Source organism: Caretta caretta, chromosome 11 (assembly GCF_965140235.1).
Source record: "Caretta caretta isolate rCarCar2 chromosome 11, rCarCar1.hap1, whole genome shotgun sequence".
Classification (NCBI taxonomy): Eukaryota; Metazoa; Chordata; order Testudines; family Cheloniidae; genus Caretta; species Caretta caretta.
Window position 1 is genome coordinate 16,900,924 of NC_134216.1, and position 23,360 is coordinate 16,924,283.

Sequence of the window (23,360 nt, forward strand, 5' to 3'; positions counted from 1 at the left end):
TATTTAGAGCTAAGAAGAATAAACCCGGTAGTTATTAATTTTGTATATTGTTCGCCAATTATAAAACTATTAGAGGAAAGATGACGAGATTTTGAGGATCCTGTTTATCCTGAAATTGTAGTTTTCTTGTGCTGATTTCTGCTGAAACAATACACTTACCAAAAAAAAAGGTGAGCATTAATCATCTTGGATTATGAGTTTACATAAAAACTATTATTTAAATTCCAGACTCTTGCAATATCCTGGCAATGCAAGAATCATATCCAGTAAATTACATACTTCCATAGTTTAAAAGTTTAACTAAATTAGATTTTTGAAAAATGATTGCACTGGTATCTTATTAGCTTGCATTAATCACTAGGAGATGAATTACAAATTAGCAAGTCAGTAAACAAAGGAAATCTGGGATAATGTGTATTATGGGTGAGTAACAGTAGGAATTGGGTCAGTAACAGTAGGAATTGAACCTGAGACTTCTGGGTTTAAGACCATGGTCCTCTACAGCATGAGCAGAAGAACTAGGATCAGAGGTGGTTCTTTGAGTACTTGTTCATGTCAATTCCAATTAGGTGTGTGCGTGCCACATGCACAACAGATGGAAGATTTTTCCCCTAGCAGAATCGGGAGGGTTGGCCTGGGCACGCCCTGGAATTGCGCCTTCATGGCGCACAATATAGCACCCTGCCAACCCGCCACCCCCTCAGTCCCTCCTTACCGCCAATGATGGCTAGCTGGAACTTCCCTCACTCTTGCTTCTGCAAGCTAGTGTCCCGTTGTATTTTGTATGTAGTTAATAGTTTTTGTCTTAAGTTAATACTAGTAGTGGCGTTACTAGGCTGTTTTCTTTGTGGAGGTCCCCCCGCTTCTTTTCTCCCCCTACGCCTGGGGCATGCCTCGGACTCTGGGGTTCGAACCATGTGAAGTCTGCGGAAAGTTGATGCCAAAAAGTGGCCTGCACACTTCTCGTTTGAAGTGCCTTGGTGAGAGTCACCAAAAGGACAAGTGCCGCATTTGTAAAGGGTTTTGGCCAAGGACCCTGAAGGATCGCGAACAGAGACTCGGACTTATCCTCATGGAGGCAGCCCTCAGCCCGCAATCCGACCCTGGGTCAGCGGAGCCCATGGCAAGCTCCGCCTCTTCTGTGCGCAGCACACCAATGGTGCACAAGTCAGCTCCTAGAAAGGAAATTAAGGACGCCCGGCACCAACACAGCGCCGCACGTAAGACTTCTGGTAGGTGCCGATATGTATTCCTGGTGACCCAGAAGAAAAAGAGGCAGGAGAGAGGACGCTCTCCCCGTCCTAAGCCTAAGGAGACAGCGGCAGGGAGACCTTAGCACACCCAGCCTACTTTGGGTCTGGCAGCTCCCAGGGGCTTGTCGACTCAAGGCACTGGTAATAGCCAGACCGCCTGTTCCATCTAGAGGCAAGCCAGCAATGATGTCATGCTGCTCACCATCTCCAGCACGCCACTCCCCGGTGCCGGCCGCCCACGGGGGGAAATTGCATCAGTCTCCAGAGGCTTGGCACCGCTCTTCGGCACCATCCAATACTGTTCCTCTGTGGTCTTCTTTTTTGGAGACCTCGGAGTCCAGCAGCAGGAGGTCTAGATCTAGGCAACACCGCCAGCCTCCTCCAGCACCATGGCTACCTCAGTGGCAACCACCAACTCAGTAACTCTTGGGCTCCCTGGGCTAACCATCAGGCTAAGGGTCAGGACCAGGCATAGAGATCCAGATCGACATTGATCGCGACGGCAACTGGCACCGGGTCCATCTCCAGCAACGACTCCTGCCTGCTGCTTTGAGCTCGGCGCTGGCAGCCTCAGCACCATTCACACGAGGACTGCCACCCTCTTGGCACCGAGGGCAGTGATGAGGGCCATGGGCCAGTGTTTTCGTCCTCGTCCTCCCCAGATGACCCTGTTGTGGGCATGTCAAAAGCCCCGGCCTTGGAGGATAGTAGGGTCCTGCAACAGCTGTTGCGCAGGGTGGCCCAGAACCTGGGGATCCAGGCAGAGGAAGTGGTATAGGACGAGGATCCCATGGTGGATGTCCTCGCCCCCTCTGGACCCTCGTGTATCGTGCTACCACTTATTAAAACTATAAGTGACAGCACAAAAACTTTGTGGTAGACCCTGGCCTCCTTGCCCCCCACTGCAAGTAGGAATGAAAGAAGCTATTTCGTCCCCTCAAAGGGGTACCAGTACTTGTACGCTCACCCTCCACCCGACTCCCTGGTGGTGGATGCTATGAACCAAACGGAGCGCCAAGGGTTCCAGGGACCCTCTCCTGAAAACCGGGAGGCCAGAAAGGTTGACTTATTTGGGAGGAAAGTATACTCCATCTCTGGTTTGCAGCTCCAAATTGCAAACCAACAGGCCTTCATTAGTAGATAATCCTTTAACACCTGTGGAGCGATGGACAAGTTTGCTGAGCTGCTACCACCAGACTCCTGTTCTGAATTGAATGCCTTGGTGGAGGAAGGCAAACTCATTTCTAGGGCTTCCTTGCAGGTGGCTCTTGATGGCTTGGATGCAGCCCCCGTACCATGGCTATGGAGGTGGCCATGAGGAGGTCCTCTTGGCTCCAGATCTCTGGACTACCTCACAAAGTCCAGCAGACCATCCAAAACCTACCTTTTGAAGGTCAGGCATTGTTTTCTGAAAAGACAGACAGAAGACTGCACAGTTTAAAAGACTCGAGGGCTACCCTCAAGTCCCTGGGTATACACACCCCCACCACACAATGCAGGCATTTCAGGCTGCAACCTCCTCCGCGGTTTTACCAGCAAAACTGACAGGGTGGTTCCTGGAGGAGGAATAGGAGCAGCAGGAAGTGGCCGTACCTGTCCTCAGGCCAGGGCTCTGCCGAAACCAAGCCTTCTGCGGGCCAGAAACAGGCCTTTTGAAGGCGCGCACGAGGATGTCATACCAGATCAGGAACTGGATCTGCCCCGCCTTACCTTTTCGTCCCAACTATCCCCTTTCTATTGTGCATGGTCCCGTATCACTTCAGACCTCCGGGTGCTCCGCACAGTAGAGAGGGGATACTCCCATCCAATTCTGTGCCCTCCCACCCTTCCACCTCCCTTCCCCATCCCTCTTCAGGGACCCTTCTCATGAGCAACTCCTTATACAGGAGGTGCACTTGCTCCTTTTACTAGGGGCAGTGGTAGAGGTTCCTCAGGAGCAGAAGGGCAAGGGCTTCTATTCCTGGTATTTCCTAATACCGAAAGCCAAAGGAGGGCTCAGGCACATCCTAGATCTGCAAGAACTCAACAAGTTCGTGAAGAAACTCAAATTCCACATGATCTCTTTAGCCTCCATCATCCCTTCACTGGATCCAGGAGACTGGTATGCCGCCCTCAACTTGAAGGATGCTTACTTTCACATAGCGATAACTCTGTCCCACAGAAAATACCTCAGGTTTGTGGTGAACAACACCCACTACCAGTTCAGTCCTTCCATTTGGCCTGCCAGCTGCACCTCGAGTATTCACAAAGTGCATGGCAGTCGTGGCTGCATTCCTGTGCAGGCGACAGGTACAGTGTTCCCGTACTGTAACAACTGGCTGATTAAGGGCTGACGCAGGGCTCAAGTAGAGAAGTCCCCTTCATAAGAGCATCTTACGATGAATTGGGCCTGCTACTGAATGAGGGGAATCAAAGCTGTCCCTGGTTCAGAGGATAGAATTCGTAGGGGCAGTACTGGACTCAACACAGGCCAGGGCATTCCTTCCCGAAGTGAGATTTCGAGCCCTAGGTGATAGCATTCAAGGTCGCAGGCAGTTCCCCACCACTACAGCACAGAACTGCCTGAAACTTCTAGGACACATGGCTACTTGTACCTACGTAGTACAGCATGCCAGACTCAGACTTCGATCTCTTCATATCATGGCTAGCGTCAGTGTATGAGCCAACCCAGGACAGTTTGTCCAGGATTGTAACCCTGCCTCCTCCAGTACTCCTGTGGTGGCTCACCCTGCAGGTAGTATGTGCAGGGGTCCCCTTCACCAGCCCTCAGCCATCCATCAGAGGTGTCAGACTTGGGCTGGGGGGCACATTTGGGAGACCTCAGAACACAAGGCCTTTGGTCTCAGGCAGATTTCGCTCTACACATCAACGTCAGAGCTGAGAGTGGTACTCCTGGCATGCCAGACTTTCCAAGCCCACCTAACAGGTAGATGTGTATCAGTCATGACAGACAACACCACAGCGATGTTTTATATCAACAAACGGGGGTGCACGCTCCTCTCCCCTGTGACAGGAAGCACTCATGCTGTGGGACATCTGTGTAGAGCACTTGATACACCTGCAAGCATCGTACCTCCCTGGAGTTCAGAACGAGTTGGCAGATCATCTCAGCAGGTCATTCCATCGCCACGAGTGGTTCCTTAGGCCGGACGTCATGAACTCAATCTTCCATCAGTGGGGCTTTTCCCAGATAGACCTGTTCACCACGTAATGTAACAGGAAGTGTCAGCAGTTTTGCTCCTTCCTGAATCACAGCCCGGGGTCCATTGCAGATGTGTTCCTCCTCCCCTGGGGAGGCCATCTCCTATATGCATTCCTGCCCATTCCTCTCATTCACAAGGTACTCCTTGAGATGTGGAGGGAAGAAGCTTCAATGATATTGATAGCTCCAGCCTGGTCCTACCAGCATTGGTACACGTCACTCCCGGAAATGTCCGTGGAAGCTCCAGTTACCTTGCGGCTTTTCCCGGACTTACTAACTCAGGATCATGGCCGTCTCTAACATCCGAACCTTGAGTCACTCCACCTCACAGCATGGAAGCCCCTGTGGAGCTTTCTTGCTCTGATCAAGTCAGACAAGTTCTCCTTGGCAGCAGGAAACCCTCCACGAGAGCTACCTACCTTGCCAAGTAGAGGAAATTTTCAGTCTGGTTGGCGCAGCACCATTCGGCTCCGATGCTCGCCTTGGTGCTACTTATACTGGACTATCTTCTCCACCTCAAGCAGAAGGGACTGTCTGTGTCGTCAATAAGGGTTCACTTGGCTGCCATCTCTGCCTTCCACCCAGGCTCAGAGGGACACTTGGTCTTTGCCAACCCGTTGGCCAGCCATTTCCTTAAAGGTCTCAACAGGTTATACCCGCGGGTCTGACAGCCTGTTTCAGCTTGGGACCTCAATTTGGTCTTCTACAGACTTATGGGGCTGCCATTTGAGCCTTTGGCGACGTGCTCCTTGTTCTCTCTCTCATACAAGGTGGCGTTTCTGGTAGCGATAACCTCAGCTAGGAGGGTGTCTGAGCTCAGGGCCCTAACATCAGAGCCTCCTTTATACTGTATTCCATAAGGACGAGGTTCAGCTCAGGCCTCACCCGGCTTTTCTCCCGAAGGTTGTCTCCCAGTTCCACATCAACCAGGACATCTTCCTCCTGGTGTTCTATCCGAAGCTGCACTTGACTGGCAGGGAGCAAAGGCTTCTCTCATTGGATGTCCACAGAGCACTAGCTTTCTACATCAAGAGAACTAAACCATTCCAAAAGTCCATCCAGTTATTCGTGGTAGTGGTGGACAGAGTGGTGTCTTCCTGTCTCTTCTCGAGATTTTGTCATGGATCACATCCTGCATCTGTGAGTGCTACAACCTGGCAGGGGTGCCTGTCCTTCGATCACTGCGCACTCCACCAGAGCTCGGGCCTCTTCAACAGCATTCCTGGTGCAGTCCCCACCCAGGAAATGTGCAGAGCAGTGATCTGGTCCTCCATACACACTTTCACTACATGCTAAGCAATTACCCAGCAGGCCAGAGATAATGTGGCCTTTGGAAGAGCAGTGTTCCAATCAGTGAACTACTCCGCCCCACCTCCTGAACTTGGGCTTTGTGAGTCACCTGATTGGAATTGACATGAACAAGCACTTGAAGAAGAAAGAATAGTTACTCACCTTCTCGTAACTGTTCAAGATGTGGTGTTCACGTCCATTCCAATACCATCCTCCTTACCCCTCTGTCGGAGTAGCCGGCAAGAAGGAACTGAGGTCGGTAGGGCCCTCTCTTGGGAGCCAGGAAGTTGCGTCTCCAGGGGGCGCCCAAGCCAACCCTACGGATGCTGCTAGAGGAAAAATCTTCTGGCTGTCGTGCACGCACCTGTTTGGAATGGTCATGAACAACACATCTCGAAGAACAACAGTTATGAGAAGGCGAGTAACCGGTTTTTGTGTCAGGCTTCTGAATTGAGTGGCCTAGTCACTGGACGGTGACTGAGCCACACTGTGAAGGTTCACCTGCATCACAGAGTATAGGCTCTTAGTATTTTGATAAGTTTTAGTTTTAATTGACAGGATATTTTGGAATATTATACACCATCTTGCTAATAAGAGACATCTCTCTAGTGACGCTATTAAATCATTTGCTGAAAAATGAAGCAAGATTGCTAAATCGGAAAAAAATAATAATTGCCAAAGTGTAGATTAGAAAAATATTCTTGTTGTAACACTTGTTTGAGCTGAAACCATTTAAATGTTGAGATCCCAGCTCCTACATTAAGCTAGTGATTTCATGGCTATGCAGTGAATGAGAAATCTCATTTTGTCCCCAAACTCTCCCTAAAATATTTCTAAACCCAAAGAATCATAGGATTCTTTGAGTTAACATCAAACGTCCTTTTATTCATGCAAATAGTCCCAACAAGACCACAGTTGTTTTTTGTTTTTGCTTTTTTAATTACACTTTGTGCGTGCAACGACATAAAAGCATAAGCTGAAGAGCCAAGTGGCAGATTTTGAGTCTTAATTATTTGTTTCTTCATATTTGTAAGTTTGAATTAAACTTTGTACTCCTAAATTTCCGTGTGGTTGAATTACTTCTGTATTTGGAAGAACTTAAAGTGGGGTCATAGAAAATACCTACCAGTTAAAAGTGTTGTGAATGGGAGCTGGAAATTTGGATTTGTGCATTTAATTCTGGGGGAGTGGAGAGTGCTTTTTTGCTGCTTTTGCTCTATAAATAAACAAGGCCTAACATTTGTTTGCTTCCTCTCTCTGCCCCCATCTCCCCTGCTCAAGTATTTTTTCTGTCCCCCCCCCCCCCTTTTTTTTTTTTTTTGGTAAAGTTTACCAATATAATGTCCAGTCTAGTCTTTGTTTTGCTGGAAGTCTCTCTGAGAAGGACCCAGTGGCTTGGATTGGGGGTTCTCTCATTCCTTAATTGAAGAGGCATGTGCATTAAATCTTTAGCCAAAAGACTTTTTTCCAACTGTTTGTTCAAACTGTTTGTTTTATTTTTGTTAACACCTATTAAGCTCAATCTTGTGATGTGAATAAAAATCACATCCCCTTTCAGTTAACTAGGTTTCATGTGCATAGCTTCTGTGATGTCACTCCTACTAATTCTCTAGTTATCCATATAATTACATAGGAAAGACTTAACTGAATTTTTAAGAATAGAATAAAAAAATTGATATCCTTAAATTTAAGGTCTTGTTTAAAGTTGGTAATTAGTATTGGTCAGATAACTGAGGGAGAGGGGGTTGTTTTCTGTGGAAAACTTCAACATTTTGGCCAAAAAACTGAAAATCTTAAGCTGAAAACAGAAAATTTTGATTTGGTAATGTCACTATGGTACATCATAAGAGATGTAGTCTGTCTAGTAATCTGGCCCATAGAGGAGAATGGGGTGGTGAGGCACTTGGACTACATCTCCGTTGAGGTGATGTGGTAGCATTTCTGAATAAAATCTTAGCATTTTTCAACCAGAAACTTTATTGGCGTAGAGATTGGTTGGTTGTGGGGTTTTTTTGGGGTGGTAAGGGTAAGGTTGTTGTTGTTTTTTAACAGGTCAGTCTGTGGAAAGTTATTGGGGTTTTTTTGTTTGATATTTAGTAGAAAGGTCAATTTTCTGTTGAAACAGTTTTGATGGAAAATTTTGACCAGCCCTAGTAATTAGGAAGTTAAATTAAAATAGAAAAAATATATCTGGTGCCCTCTTTGTTCCTTGATGATGGAGATAAAGAAACAAAAAAGGGGAGTAGTTCTGTTTTTTTTTTTTCCAGATTACCTGTAAAACTTCCTAATTACTGATTTTGATGGTCCATCAGCATCTAATACCATTAGACTCATGAATAAATAGGTAATTTAGTTTAATGAACAGTATTGACTGGAGTAGGAAAATAAGCATTTACAGAGTTATTAAATCAGTGATTCTTTACATGACAAAGCAGAATACCTCTTAGGAAGGTATCTGTTGTCAAGCTTGGTTTTACATTTGGGATCATTGACTTGATGGATCATAGTGTCTAACTTACAGCCTTTCTTAATATCTTAGGTGCTGTTAACTTGATACCGAAATGGCTCAAACTAGGCAAGCCTTACCGTAGATCTTTTGTTGGGCCAATAATTCGTGAACTAAAGAATACTTCAAATTCACAGTAATTTCATGAAATGTCTTATTTAAAAAATATATATATTGTATGGCTCAGTCACTTTCACATTGAAGGTGTCCTGCAAAGAACTTTTGAAAACAAACCTTATGGCTTTACACTTAAAACAAACCTTAACTAACAGATAACCTTGATTAAATCTCTTCTGTACTTTAAAGTATTTGTCTTAATTTTTAAATAAGACTTTTATATTTTTTAGGGGCTGCTTTCTTACCTCATCACTGATAGGCACACTTGCGCTAAGCCTTACAATACCTCTGTCCATAATAGCTGACATGTGCATGCAGAAGGTAATGTACACTTGATTACTGATAAGATTTGAGCATTATTAACAGGCCTAAGTAGGTATCTTTTAATGCAATGCCAGTGTTAAAGCTGAATGTACACAATGTACAGTATTTTCCTATTACTGTTAATTATCAAGACTGAATTGTCTGTCATCCTTCCTGTATGTATCTTAATCTTGTTTGTTACTGCATACTTTATCTCACTGAAATACAACTTCAATGAAAAGTAATTTAAATCACCAAACTCTCCCACTTCAGTTCCCTTACCTGGTCTAATTATTTAACTAAACCTGTAGAACATCATGTAACAGCATCCTTAAATAGCAACTTAATAGTGTAAAATACTGTATGTGGCCTGTATATTTTGAAAATATTCGGTTAGTGATGTAAAAAACCTGTAGGTTAATGTTTGCAGAAGATGGACAATTTAAGGCTTAATCCTAGATTTTATGAATACAATAAACATTAAATTAAATTTGTAAATGAAGCGGTCCCAATTTAAAAAAAAAAAAACACCTTATTTCGATGGATATTGTGTCATAGAAGTTAATAACTATGAGAGAGCACTTCATGTGATTAAAATAAATATCTGAAAATAGTGTGTTTAGAACAGAAATGAGCCACAATTTTTCATTTATATTCCCCCTCAAACTAAATTGTCTAAATTTTTGTTGAATATTCTATTAAAATTACATCATTTTTGTCATGATTTTCATATAAAATTTAGCTGTCTTTCTGAATGTTTGACTGTAGTATTTTATCAATGGCAAGGAACCCCAAATTCTTAATTTGTTTATATGAATTATAATCTGGATTTAGTGTTCTCATAACACAGGAATGAGGGGTCACCAAATCAAATTAATAGGCAGCAGATTTAAAACAAACAAAAGGAAGTATTCTTTCACACAGTGCACAGTCAACCTGTGGAACTCCTTGCCAGAGGATGTTGTCAAGGCCAAACTGTAACAGGGTTCAAAAAAGAACTAGATAAATTCATGGAGGATAGGTCCATCAATGGCTATTTGCCAGGATGGACAGGGATGGTGTCCCTAGCCTCTGTTTGCCAGAAGCTGGGAATGGGCGACTGGATGGATCACTTGATGATTACCTGTTCTGTTCATTCCCTCTGCGGCACCTGGCATTGGCCACTGTCGGAAGACGGGATACTAGGCTAGCTGGACCTTTGATCTGACCCAGGTATAGCCGTTCTTACGTTCTATGTATAGTAACACATAATACATTCATACATGTTGAGTACTACTTTGTCTTCATTTTCATTCTTGCTTTAATTGACTCAAAGCTCTCCGTCTTACAGGTTTGTTTTTCTGTTTGCTAAGATCATGGGCTCTTAAAACTTTGCTGCTGCTCCTAATGTTGGAGCAAATAATTATTCCGTTTTGCTGCAAAGTCTAACTATAGCAACTGAGATCACTTGATCTGTCTCTACAATACCTGTTTAACTTTTTGGAATCGCTTTCAAAACTAGCACAAGTACTGCTTGTCGGGGGAGGAGAAAGCATACATTTGTGCATAAGTGAGGTGCCTCACAATTTTTGAAATTAGTGTATATGTTATCTTTCTCACCTGTATCGTTAATTCTTCTTTGTACTCACCAAAAAAAAAAAAAAATGGATATCAATCAAGTGCATTTTGTACTTATCAAAGGCAAATCATGAAAGCTTCCTTTATGTTCTGACAAATTTAAACAAATGACAGCAATGACTAATAGTTAGTTGTATGTTGCTAAATAAATCGGAAATCCTCCTTTCCCTTAAATAATATTGAAATGGTTAAAGTTCTTTGGTTTAGATGGTAAACCCTAAAATGGATCAGTAAGCAATACAATAATTTAAAAGCAGCTTACACTTATAGCAATTCGCAGCTTAGAGGATCCGGACTCACTTTGTAGACTGGATTCCCTTCACCCATTGATGGCATGCAGCAGCTGTTAAATGCAACAAAATAGTTTGGCAGGTCAGGAAGTGGACGTATACTCTATTCCATGGGTGGGCAATCTTTTTGGCCTGAGGGCCACATCTGAGTACGGAAATCGTATGACGGGCCATGAATGCCCACGAAATTGGGGGTTGGGGTGCAGGGGGTGAGGGCTCCGGCTGGAGGTGTGGGCTCTGCGGTGGGGCCAGAAATGAGTTCAGGGTGCAGGAGGGGGCTCCGGGCAGGGGGTTGGGGTGTGAGTGGGGGGGTGAGGGCTCTGGCTGGGGGTGCAGGCTCTGGGGTGGGGCTGGGTATGAGGGGTTGGGGGTGCAGGAGGGTGCTCCGGGCTGGGACCGAGGGGTTCGCAGGGCAAGAGGGGGATCAGGGCTGGGGAAGGGGGTTGGGGTGCAGGAACGGATCAGGGGTGCAGGCTCCGGGTGGCGCTTACCTCAAGCATCTCCCAGAGGCAGCGGCATGTCACCCATCTGGCTCCTACGTGGAAGTGCAGCCAGACAGCTCTGTGCGCTGCCCTGTCCGCAGGCGCCACCCCTGCAGCTCCCACTGGCCGCGGTTCCTGGAGCGTGAATTGACTTGCACAAGGTCAACCAGCAAATTAGTGGCAGTGCCAGAAATTAACTCAGTCTGCCAGTTGCTGATCACTCCCACCACTCTCAATGGCATTTCTTTTCTTCTGAAGTGGAGTCTTTAATCCAACTTGACTCTGGGTAGTTTGTAAAATCTCAAAAGATCAAAGCTCAAGCACAAAGATGATACATAAAAGTACACTAACAATTCCTTATGGACCTCACAAGAAATATTACTTGGATCAATTTATACATCATGTAGATGTCTTGAGTGAACACACAGGTTTCAGGTGTTACTTATGGTTGTTCAGTTTACACTACATTTTTAGCGCAGGCTTATTTTAAAAAGTAATTAGCTCATTAGATAACTTATTACAGTAGTTCATTAAATTGCAGTTTTTTACATTACTTTTGAGATATTCTTTTACTTGCTTGTAGAGGGTCTGTCCCCATTCTGATACTTAAATGTGGGGAGACTAAAGCTGATCACAAATTTTTCACAGGGAAAATTTCCATTCTGATGAACAATTTTTTTTTTCTATGTGCATTTTTTGTGCATATTATTGTTTCATTTTGATTGAATGTCCCTTTGGGATTTTTTAATACACTGAAAAGCTTTGTTTTTCTTTTTTTGGACTTTAAGGGTTCCCCTTCTCCCCCCCCCCCCCCCCCATCTTCTCACTTTTCCCCTCTACTGAAAAAAAGGGGTAGGAGTATGTTGGTGGAGCGTGAGCCAACTTTACCTGACTGTGTTTGAACACTTTTTTCCCACTCTTTCCAGTTGGAAAACGAAGTGGAGTTGTCTTTTCCTGCTGAGGAGGGAAGAGTTCTGAAATGTGTGCAACCTTTTGAATATCACAGTGCTGTCACCTTGTCTTCAGAATAATTACGTTGTCACTATAGTCTTGGCAGACCATTCAGGTGCACAAGGATACGTGCTCACTCCATCTTTATGCAGAACACAGCTCCACATCTCTCTGCTGCCTCGGACACCCCCACTCCTTCTATCTCTGACTCCCTCATTTCCCTGGTCTCCATGCACAGCACTCACCCTGACCCCACTAACATGCTGACTTGCTTCCACTCCACAAGTAGAGCATCCAACCAAGCACTCCCTCCTGTGCCTGAAACCCTGAGGGTAATCTTGCCCAAGGACAAAAATGTAGTTCTCAGTGAAGTTTGTAGTTTGCTCAGTACAAACAAAACTTAGAGGAAACATTGCTACTGTCATGTGTCTCGTTAAAATGCAGGTCTTCATCTGGCTTTCTTGCCTTATTTTTATGCAATTACATGACACTTTTTAGTGGTTATTTCCCAAAATACAGTATCTTCTGGAAGCTGCTAAGCATTCTGAAGACTGGAATCAGTTTTTATTTTGTTGTTTTCCATTATATCACGTAAGGCTGACTTTTCCCAAATCTTATTTTTTGGACATTGGGTTCAGCAACATCTGTATGTGTTGTGAAGTCTGTTGTAGTGACATTTTATGTGGGCCACTGTTTTTGTGGTAGGCTATTTTTAAAAGGCCTTTCTTCATGTGAAATGCCAGTCGCCACAAGAAAGAAAATGACAAGCATTAAGATGGCTGAATTCAAACCTGAATAATAGTAGTGGAAGCAGACATGAAATATGATATATTTTCTGTTTGGTAGAAAGTGAAAATGTTTTCAGCTTTAGGTGTAGAGAAACTACAACTAAAATAAATTATTTCATGCGAATAAGCTAAAGCTTAAACAAAACAAGCCTAATTGTCTTGGCCTTGAAACTTAAGCAAGTCATATAAAAGACATAAACATTGTACCAAGAATATAAAAGTAAATAAAAAGTTCCTCAGTGAATCAAAGTAACTCTTCTCCACAAAAACAGGAAGAATTTCACTCCAGTGCATGTAGGCAGCGATATTTATATCTTTGAAGTGCAAACGGCTCACAAGCTTTTTTTTTATTATTATTTTTCATATTCTGAGGCAATTTGTTTAAATTTATTCGCGGCCATAGTTGAATGAACAGGAATCCTTTTTCGTAATTCCCAGAAAACTGGAACGGTTTCTTCTCTGAACTATAAACCCAAATAGATTCTCAGCCCAGTCCTTTAAATAAATAGAATTTATTCTGTATAAGCAAAAAATACACAAAATCACTGCAGCATCTGAAATGGAAGAGACAGCATTAAAGCAATGTTGTGTGACAGATGCGAGGCACACTAATGCAATGGCAACACAGTTTCTTTTAACTTGCTAATTATTTTTATGGCACTCATCACAATAATCGGAACACTTGTACTGTATCTGTTTGACATTTATAATATTAATAAGCCCAAAACATTTAATAACAAATCTCATTTATTTTACTCACTCTCATCTCACTTGCTCTTTCTTCTTTTCCTTATTTTAATAAATCTTTATCTACCTCTGCTTTCTCCGCCTGTCTGCTGGCAACATCTGTCTTAATCCTAGTCCTCTGCACATATCCACTCCTTTCCTCCCTACCTTCCCTCACCCTTTTCATCCTTCAGGCACATCACCCTCTTACCTTTTTCTTGCTCTTCTTTTCCTGCTCCTTGTGGATTTTCCTGTTGCTTTTATTTCTGACTATTATCTCTTCACTCTCACTAAAAACTGCTGCTGCCTCTAGAATCTGCCTTTGGTTACCCTTTTATTAGCAATCTGTCTCCTCCTCCACCTCCCCATAGACATTGCCACTGAGAAACGTGGTAATGGTGTAGGGGTCTTTTCAGCTTCAAATTGCACACTTTCTAGTTCATTTTCTCTTCACATGGCTGTCATCTACCATCCAGGTTTCTGTCTGCCTGTCTCTTTCTCACACTAATTAACACCATTCTGCTGTGACCTAGGCAGGCTAGGTCTGTCTTTGGTTTTGAACTTGTGGCTGGATGAGTGCTGAATTCTTCCCTTCCTTTCCCTTCGGTGCTTTTTATAATTGAGCTGGTCTGGATAGAACTAACTCAAGGGAGCATTCCCTCTGAAGCTGGGTGCTTCAGGTTGGCTGTGTTCCCCAGAAGATTTGCCTCTTCCCCTAAACACAGAAGCTCTGAGGAAAAGGGAAAAAAAGGGAAAAGTACTAAAATATAAGACATGTGCATGCTTTAGACCTTACAAGTCAAACTTGTTGCAGCTAGTAATACTAGTTAGTATAAAGCACTTTTCATCCATAGATCTCAGTTTGCTTTAGGAAGGAAGTCGGTATCATAATCCCCATTTAACAGATGGAGAAACTGAGACACGGAGCATGAATTGACTTGCACAAGGTCAACCAGCAAATTAGTGGCAGTGCCAGAAATTGAACCCAGGTCCTCTTAGTCCTAGTCCAATGGCTGTCCCCCATGTTTTTAATGCACCTTTTAAGCTCATTTAAACATTTATTTCAATTGTTTGAAGCTAGGCTCAGTTAGAAATTAATGTGGACACTAATCAATTCTAGTAACTGCAGATACAGATTTCTAAGAATGAGGTGTTGTCCATACTCATTAAAACCCCAAGATTTCCTATCACTGTATAAGACTTTATTTTTTTTCCACAAGGGGGAGCCTTGTCTATGGTTAATCAGCTTTTTCCAGCTAAAAAGAAGCTTTTTACAGACCTTGTAATTTCTGTTTTGAAGCTTTACATATGTAGTAGACATTCCAGATGCTCAGGCTAACTATTACTACCCTAGAGTCAGGTAAAATCGCGTTCATCTAATTTATGGCTCACTTTCAAAACAGGTGAGCAAATAACTTAATAAAAAGTGCTGTACTTCCCTCCCCACACACACACAACACACACTCAGGAAGAACAAATTCTTGTTACTTCCAAAACTATTAGCTTCTCCATATACTTTATTTGGCAGACAAAAATCAGAACTTCTTTGCTAGGACCACGTCCAAGGATTTTTCTCTTCAAATATTGTTTGTTTTTATTTCTTTAATGCACACATCTCTGAATATCTCTTTAAATGAGAATTTGGGGGCACAAATTGCCCTGAAATATTTGGTTTTTTTTTCAGCTAAACTGTTGGTCAGAAATTCAAATCTAGGTGGAGTAGGTATGTTGTTTTGTGACATTTCACTTGGGTTGTCCATACAGTTGTTTCAGGGCTTGAAAAATTCGCTTGCCTCCTCATCTTTGGAAATTAAACTTTCATGGATTAGTGCCATCAACTTGTACAGGTGGGTGGAGAAACAAAGAAAGTGCTTCCATTTTTCAGCAACCAGATGTAATTTAGGAGAGGGGAGATGCATGCATATTTTCCTGAGACTGATATGGAAGATGAAGTCCCCAAAAGAGGGTTTAAAGACCGTACCCTAGTATGAATCCCAGCGCATCTCTTTCCATGCCTGGGAGGAGTGTTGGCTTCTCACCTGAATGTGGATCCACATCAGCTTTTAGCTAGAAGATGTAGTCTCTTGATCTTCTGTACCTAGTAATCCTTCTAAGGTCCATGAGTGAATGAGTAAGGATGAGATCATTTGAGAAACTAGAAAAGAGAACCATGTTACCGGGAAGAGAAGGGGAGGAAAAACGTAGGTCCCAATGTAAGGAGGTAAGGAAAAAAGGGAATTGAACACAGCGGATGACTGAGGATACGATGAACCAAGAGATCTTATAGAAAATGTTAAAATGCAAAAACTGTAACATTGTTCAGCATTCAAAGGAACTGAGACCCAACACAGTTTACAAATAGATTTTATTTTTTTTCTCCAAGTGAAAATGTCTCTTAAACACATATCCTGACACTATTGTAGCAACAAAGGAGGTAATAAATTACAAATTCAGTTATCTTTACAATCTTGAAGTTAGACACTTTTAACAATAACAAAAGTAGACACTTCTCAATTTTATGACAGTTGTCACAAAAGAAAAAAGTCCAATGTTAAAAGAAATTACTATTGCACTTTGTTGCATGATAGATAAATTATATTCATGCTCTAATTCCAGGTGCAGTTTTCCTGGTTATTTTTTGCAGGGGCAATCCATGTATTTTTCTCATTTTTCATTGCAACTTGCTTATGCCATTACAACAACTGGGATCCAGTGATGGTAGGAATCAGAAGAATTTTTGCCTTTATCTGCAGAAAGCATCGAATTCAGAGGTATGATCACCTATTGTAATTTCCCTAACTTTTCAGTCTATCTTCCCTATGTATCCTACCTATTTCAGAAGCCTCAGAACTCTCACCCAGGGTTTTTGGCTCCCTCCCTTCTCCTTCTTTAAGAGCACCTCATTGACTGTTTGATTAGGTACCAGTGTAATTCTTTATCTCCATTCTTTGCCCTAATATCCAGTGAGGGCAGAGACAAAATTATAAAAATCCCTGTGACAGGATTGTCTGTCCTTTAAGGGCCAGAGGTCTGGGTCCTGCCAACCCTATTCATTAATCAGATGCAGCTGAAGGGTGGACATGTGTTCCTTATAAAGAGCTGGGCCATCAGGAAGGAACGGTCGGCAGAGCCTGCAGGGAGTCCATTGGGAGGGGAGGCAGTGGGGGGAAAAAAGCCTCCTGGGAGAAGCCCTGGGAAGAGGTGCAAGGAACGAGGAGGAATCCTGCAACAGGCCTTGAAGCAGGACGGAATGAGAGAGGCAAAGGGGAAAATCCCCTAGTACTTGTAGCCCCGTGGGGGTGGAAGAACTGGTTTTGTTTTGTTTTTTTATCTATGTTTGGAAAATAAAACTATGCTTGGAAAGAGACTTTGGGTATGGGAGTGGGGTTTTCATGGGCTGGGGACAAGCCACCATCTTAAAATCCCATTGTACTAAAAAAATTTTCTGCAGTGAATATTCTTTACAGTTTTGGTTTTGCCTAATTATTGTTACCATAGTATTTGCTGTATTTCCGAGACACCAAATGGCTATCTATAGATTTTAATTATGACGACTCTAGTACAGTATATGTAATTCACCTAAGTATTTAGTTTTTTAATGAACACTTCTCAAGAGACTACGTAACTCTTTTATATAGCATTACCATCCTTACTATTCATGTCTCCATGTCACAATATAACCAGTCTTAGCTTTTCTGTAATTACAAAATGAATTTGATATCTCTTTCAGAATGCCAGAGGAAAGTGAACAGTGTGAAAGCCTCATCCCTATGCATAGTGTTTCTCAAGAAGGAGAAAGCTGCTGTTCATAGGCAATAGGTATGTCTAACATGTAAACTTCAAAAGATAAAGTGAATCCATTCAAACTCTAAGTACATTCTTTCCCTCTTGAGGTTAACACCTTACAATGGACTTGCTAATTATTCCATTACCTTCAGTAGCTTTACCTGTTTTATTAACTCTCATTTCCATGAATTAAAGAAGGAGCTCATATATGTTAGCAGTCTGCCAAAGAGTCATGGAAATTTACCTGTGCAGGCACAACATTTACTCACTTGCCCTTTATCATGATTGATACTCTCCCTTGAAATAAATAAAGCTGCTCTCCCTGACAAGGGAGTGTGGAGAATTTTGCAAAGCTAAAATAACTAGAAATGCAAGACTTAGAAAAATGTGGTCATTTTTTCCATAGTCTAATAATGCCTGTTTGGCCTCGAAACAAAATATAGCCCAGCTCTATAATATATTTGCAATCTATTTTTCACCATTCTGCATGCGCAATTTCAAATACGTTTAATACTAGGACTGGAAAAGGTATGGAAAATGGGAAATATAGGATCAAAATCAATAAAATTAATTCCTAATGCATAGCATTAATAATTCTGTTTTCATTTTTTTCAGTTTAAAGATGGATTCATACTCAGCAAAGAGACAATCTCCTGGAAAGTCCATAAGGAACCATATTTCAGTGCCTATTCTACATTTGGAAAAAACGTTTCAGTTCTTTTGAAACTCCTAAACTTTTATTTTCCCATAATTGCCTGTCTTCATCTAGTTCTATCAACGAACAACTTCACTATGTGCATATCACTACAACTATAGGAAATCCCAGTCCATCTAAACTACCAACCTGCCTTATAGAACTCAACTTGAAATTACTTGACATAATCAAGAAAGCAAATGCTGGTCTGGTGATTTATTTTTTGTTTTTGTCTTCACATTTTTGTTAAATGCTGGACAACAAGTTGTTCAAAAATTACTTTAAAAAATGAATACGTTAATAAGTCTGCAGGTTGTCATTTCTTACAGGCTTTCAGATTGAAAAAGCTAAATATGTAGGTTACTTGTAATAGGTACGGATTAACATTTTTGTTCTATAAAGTCTATTTGCATATTAACACATAAAATTAGAAAAATATCTTAATTTATTAAATAAGTACATTCTTGCAACTGTCGGAGCAAGACATATGCAGGTTTCTGGAACACTGCGTATATTGCTTTATCCCATTTTAAAAAACTTTGTAATAGGAAAGGGTGCTTTGTGTTTAAAAATCTGTTATGACCTAACAATCTGAAACTTTTAAAGAAGTGTTAGTATAAAAAGGTTATTGTATTTTTAAATTTGGCTGGACAAGCACTTGATGTAAACGTTCATAATTCAGAATCAGTCTCTTTTTGAAAACTTAATAGTCAAAATTATTTAATATGTAAAATTGTAAATAATTCCAAGATGCCATGTGCGCAGCTGCTTATTTGAGGGGGGAAAACATCAAGTAGAATTCTAAATTTTGTAGTTACTATCTTGTCTCAACTGAAATCTTCCAAGCAATTTTAAAGCTAGAGATAATCAAGTTGACTTCATTTTCCTAATGAAATTATTGTGTAATGGCTAACTTTCACTGTGACCTGAGTTTTCTTCCCTACTGCAATGCTGCTGTTCTGTTTGATGCTGCAAGGTAATGAATTAATAAATATATTCACAAGAATCCTGCCAATAGTCATTGCCCTCTTCAAAAAGTAAAATTTAGTAACTTTGGCCCAGGGGTATTATTTAGTAATTCATTTTGTCTTTTAGTGAATTGTAATGCTTATAAAGAGTACAGATGGACTTTCAGTCAAGGTGACTAAATCCTCCAGATACCTACAAAACCTACAGTAACATTGCAAGCTTTCTCCTGCTGCTCTGCAATTTGTCTCAACCCTGTTCTGGAGGAACTGACATTTTTCTAGGGATAAATGTCCATTCAGTCTTTGATCTCTATATTACTCCCACCAATAAGGATACTAATTGTGGAAATGGTGGTGGTGATTTGGTGATGTAAAGAAAAAACTAGTCTAACTAGACTAAACATTTATCCAAGTCTGTGGTCTTAATATAGAAGGATTAGATTTTAATTTATTCAACCCCCAAATCAGTAGATGTAGGGAGAAGTCCATTGTTAATTGAAATTTATGGAGGGTAAGTTAAAACATAGGCTATTGCACTTGCAGGCAAATATTTATTTCTTTGTTCATTTTTATCAAATACAAATATTTTTCTGAATTTTATATCAACGATTGGTCACTAAACTATGAACAAAATTTATCTGAGGCCAACCTTTTTCAAAGTAGGGGCATGAAGATAGGACCTGAGGTTGGGATTTTCAAAAGATTTATAAGCACAGTCCCATTTGAAGTCACTTAGATACTTTCAAAAATCCCATTTTTTTTGGTCTCAAGTCCATATTTAGTCACCTGTCCTTTATACTCCTATTTTTGAACACTTAAGCCAGAGTTCCTGATCTCTTGCAGAAATGGAGGTCAATAAAAATTGGAAAGAAATACTGATGATGTACATCAAACTGAATGAAAAATAACGTTCAGTTCTACCAAACTGCATTAGTTTTAAACGATCTTAACTAAAAGTGAATGTCTCTGTCTGTCGATTACTTCAGCCGTCAAGTACCCATGAGAAGACAGGAACTTTAAATGCCGCAGTTGAACTATTTTTATATCTGATCTTGGGTATAATTTTTTGGCTGTTTGGCAAGAGGAGAATTCTCCTGATAAGGTTAAAAATGGTTTTTAGGAAGCAAGGTAACTCCGGAGAATTTAAGCAGAATCCTTACTAAGAAAAGCCATTAATTAAGGCATAGTGGCAATGGAATGCAAATATTTGTTCCCTTAAATAATTATTACATCTTCAATTAATATTTGGCTTCTGTCAAGTTTGCGTAATTAATGCTCAACACTAAATCATGTTCTCTGTAGTAGCGAGAAGGGTAAGGATTGTGGCATCTGCAGAGATAAGCCTAGCAAAGCTAATTTTGCTTTCCAACAGGCATATTGCCCTGTTTTCAGAAGAAAACTAAGGTTCACTTTTGAAATCGATTGCCCATGACCCATAGTTGTTGTAGTACTGGGCTGTAACATATAACTGTGGACCAGAATCCTTATTTAACATTACAAAACATGACAAAGATGTGTGATCTATCATCAAATCCTTGGTTAGTTTATAGAGTTTTACATAGCAGTTTTAAATTGTGTAGAGAAATACATTGTGCTGGAAAAAATGAACATTAATACATAGGAGAACATCTTATCTCTATGCCTCCGAAGGACATTCAAATAACTATATGTGTAAACAATTCAGATGCTGGGACCTCCTCACTAATTTTCCAAAAAATATATATATATATATTTATATTTATATATATAAATAAATATTTTGAGAAATCAGATTTGTTTAGTGTCATGATATAAGTGTTAGATACCATAAATGACTTCAGCAATCTTCTTATTAATGTGAGGCATTCGGGAGAATGGAATGTAAAATACAAAACATATTATTTCCCTGAAAGGCCTTAAATTTTTAAACAGTTGTGCCCCAGCATTACAAGAGATATATGTATTAGAGTATTAATTACTAAAGTTATATATTGTCATATTATACCTGCATTTAATAAGAGGTAATGAGATTTTTCTATACCAACCTGTGATTTTTAGTACAAGAACATCTTTTATATCTTTTTTGTTAGAAAAGTGATTCATGGAGCTTTCTATAATGGTTGCTAGGTAAAGGCACAAGAGATTTAGCTTTTGAATCTCAGGTACCGGTGCAATAGTGGCAACATGTTGAATATAATACTTTTCTTGTTTTGTTTTTGGGTTTTGTTTTTTTTCATGACATGATGTGCAACTGGAATCAGTTTCTTGTTACAGTAATGTGAAGAAGCTATCTCTCCTGGTAGAATTCTCTTTACTGATATGTGCTACCATAACTTGTTTTTTTACTCTTTAATTGGAATGTCTTGATTTTGATTTATTTCCTGTAGGAAGTGTGTACACCATAAAAAAAAAAATCTTCTCTAACTTTTAAATTAATCATACTTTGAATGTTGTTTCATATTTAAAGAGCAGTGATTTACCACATATACCTACATTATAGAAAAACAATGCCATATATATAGTGTTGTCCAAAAATTAGCTCATTTATCGCAGCATCCTTATGAGGCAGCTAAATAGTTATCCTCATTTTTACATATGGAGAGACTGATACAGAGCAAAGTTAAGTGATTTTCTGACTGCCCCAAAATAAGTCTTGGAACTCAAGAGTTGAATGGGAGTAACAATTAGTCTGCTACATTATACTGTGCAGTCCAGTAGACAGTAAATAAGGGTTTAATTCTGGCTATATTCAACTGGATCTGTTAAATACAGAAAACTGCATTAACCCTTTTACTGCTAGTGGCTGCTGCAAACTTTAGCCTAAATCCAGAAAAGCACTCAAGCACTTAACCTCTAGTAGTACTCTAGTAATCCCATGATAGTTACACACAGACTTAGGTGCTTTGCTGGATTGGGGCCTTCAGCAGTATTTTCCTTAGAAATGCTAAATGCCCTTCAAAGGACAGTTAAAACCAGGGTATTGCATGTGATGCAAGACATGCTGTGTGTGCAGTTATGTGCATCACATACCTCATATTACACAGCAGGCTAGAAGTTTAAAATAGTAAGAGCCTGAAAACTGAGTTTCCTTGCCTTATACAATTGCCATTCTTACTGTTTATTTATCCCCACTGTGCCTAGGTACTGCTGTTTACTGTTTCCTGTTTCCATTGTTTATAATCATTTTCGAAGAATTCTCCTTTCGTATTGAGTTTTGGCATTCATGGTCTCTACATAATCATTTGGCTTGGGAAAATTAATTAAAGTGTTGAGACTATTTTAAGTCACGGAACAAGGTGAAAGTTCTTAACTCCAAGGTGAGTTTATGCAAAAAAATGGTGAATAATTATTTTTGCTAGGCATTTCTTTAGATGTAGTGAAGTAGTGGCTATTTGAAAATGCCATTTGAAGAATGCACAGTGGGGGGGGGGGAACCCTCCTGGATCTTATGTAGCAACCTGAGCAGGCTGTAAGCATAGTTGGCAAGTTTATATGGGCCCACGTTGCCTGTGCTCCACCAATATTCAGGAACGTGGGTCCGGCTCTACCAATGTTTGGGCTTACATTTTCAGAACCGTCCCGTCCATAGGACGGACCAGGGCCCTACACTTCAGAGGGACGCGGAGTCCAGAGCAGCCTGGGGGATTAGTGGGGAGCCTGGAGCTGGCAGCAGTGAGTGACCCGGCCCCAGCCTGTCCTGCTCTGCCCTGCCCCGCCTCTTCCCACCCCTGCTCCACCCTCTGCTTGGACCCATTCTGGGCACCACCAGAAATTATACAAACCTGGCACCCATGGCTGTAAGTGCATGGCATGCATCTGTGCACATCTGCATAATTATACAGTTTTCTTTAACAAGCATTGCTGGTCACAGACGGGCTAGTGTCTCTTAATTAGTGATCCGGAAACTTTTCTGTTTTCTGAATTTAACACAAAGACGACAGGCAAATGCAATGCAATCCCACCCCACCACCGATCATTAACGCAATGCTAGTACTGAGAAATAAGATACACAAAAATCAGAAAATAGCAGAAGTTAAGGTTTCTTTTGCACAACTGAGTTATATGACCATATTGTGGTCCTGTTACTTTTTCTCTCACTTCCAGTGTAAATCCTCACTCTATTATCAGTTCGGTTAAGTACTGCATAACTGAATATATAGTTGTGCAACTTGATAAGAGTTATTGATGCAGTGAAAACCTTACCTTTTGATATTTCTTTGGGAGGTTTTTTGCCTGTTTATGTTGTATTTTTTGTTGGTTTTGGTTTGGTTTTTCCAACCTTGTGTTGCAATAACACTAGTTCTTCGCACTTTATATAATATCGTAGCATGATTTCTCAGGGAAATGTGGATGATCTTAAGCAGCTTATATCCAAGGAGGTGATTTGAAAATGAAGCAGCAGCCCTTT

The 23,360-nt window shown here is 41.1% G+C and overlaps 1 protein-coding gene across 5 annotated transcripts in view; it reads left to right on the plus strand.

Moving 5' to 3' along the window:
• The window catches only part of SLC35F5 (solute carrier family 35 member F5), a 54,607-nt gene extending 35,596 nt beyond the window's left edge, over positions 1–19,011 (plus strand). For all 5 annotated transcript variants that reach the window (XM_048869246.2, XM_048869244.2, XM_048869249.2 and 2 more), the window contains 4 exons: positions 8,599–8,689; positions 16,142–16,296; positions 17,256–17,344; positions 17,927–19,011. In XM_048869246.2, the coding sequence (XP_048725203.1) occupies positions 8,599–8,689; positions 16,142–16,296; positions 17,256–17,337 (328 nt within the window). In that variant the 3' untranslated portion in view covers positions 17,338–17,344; positions 17,927–19,011. The remainder of the gene's footprint in view (positions 1–8,598; positions 8,690–16,141; positions 16,297–17,255; positions 17,345–17,926) is intronic.
• The last annotated feature ends 4,349 nt before the right edge of the window (positions 19,012–23,360 follow it).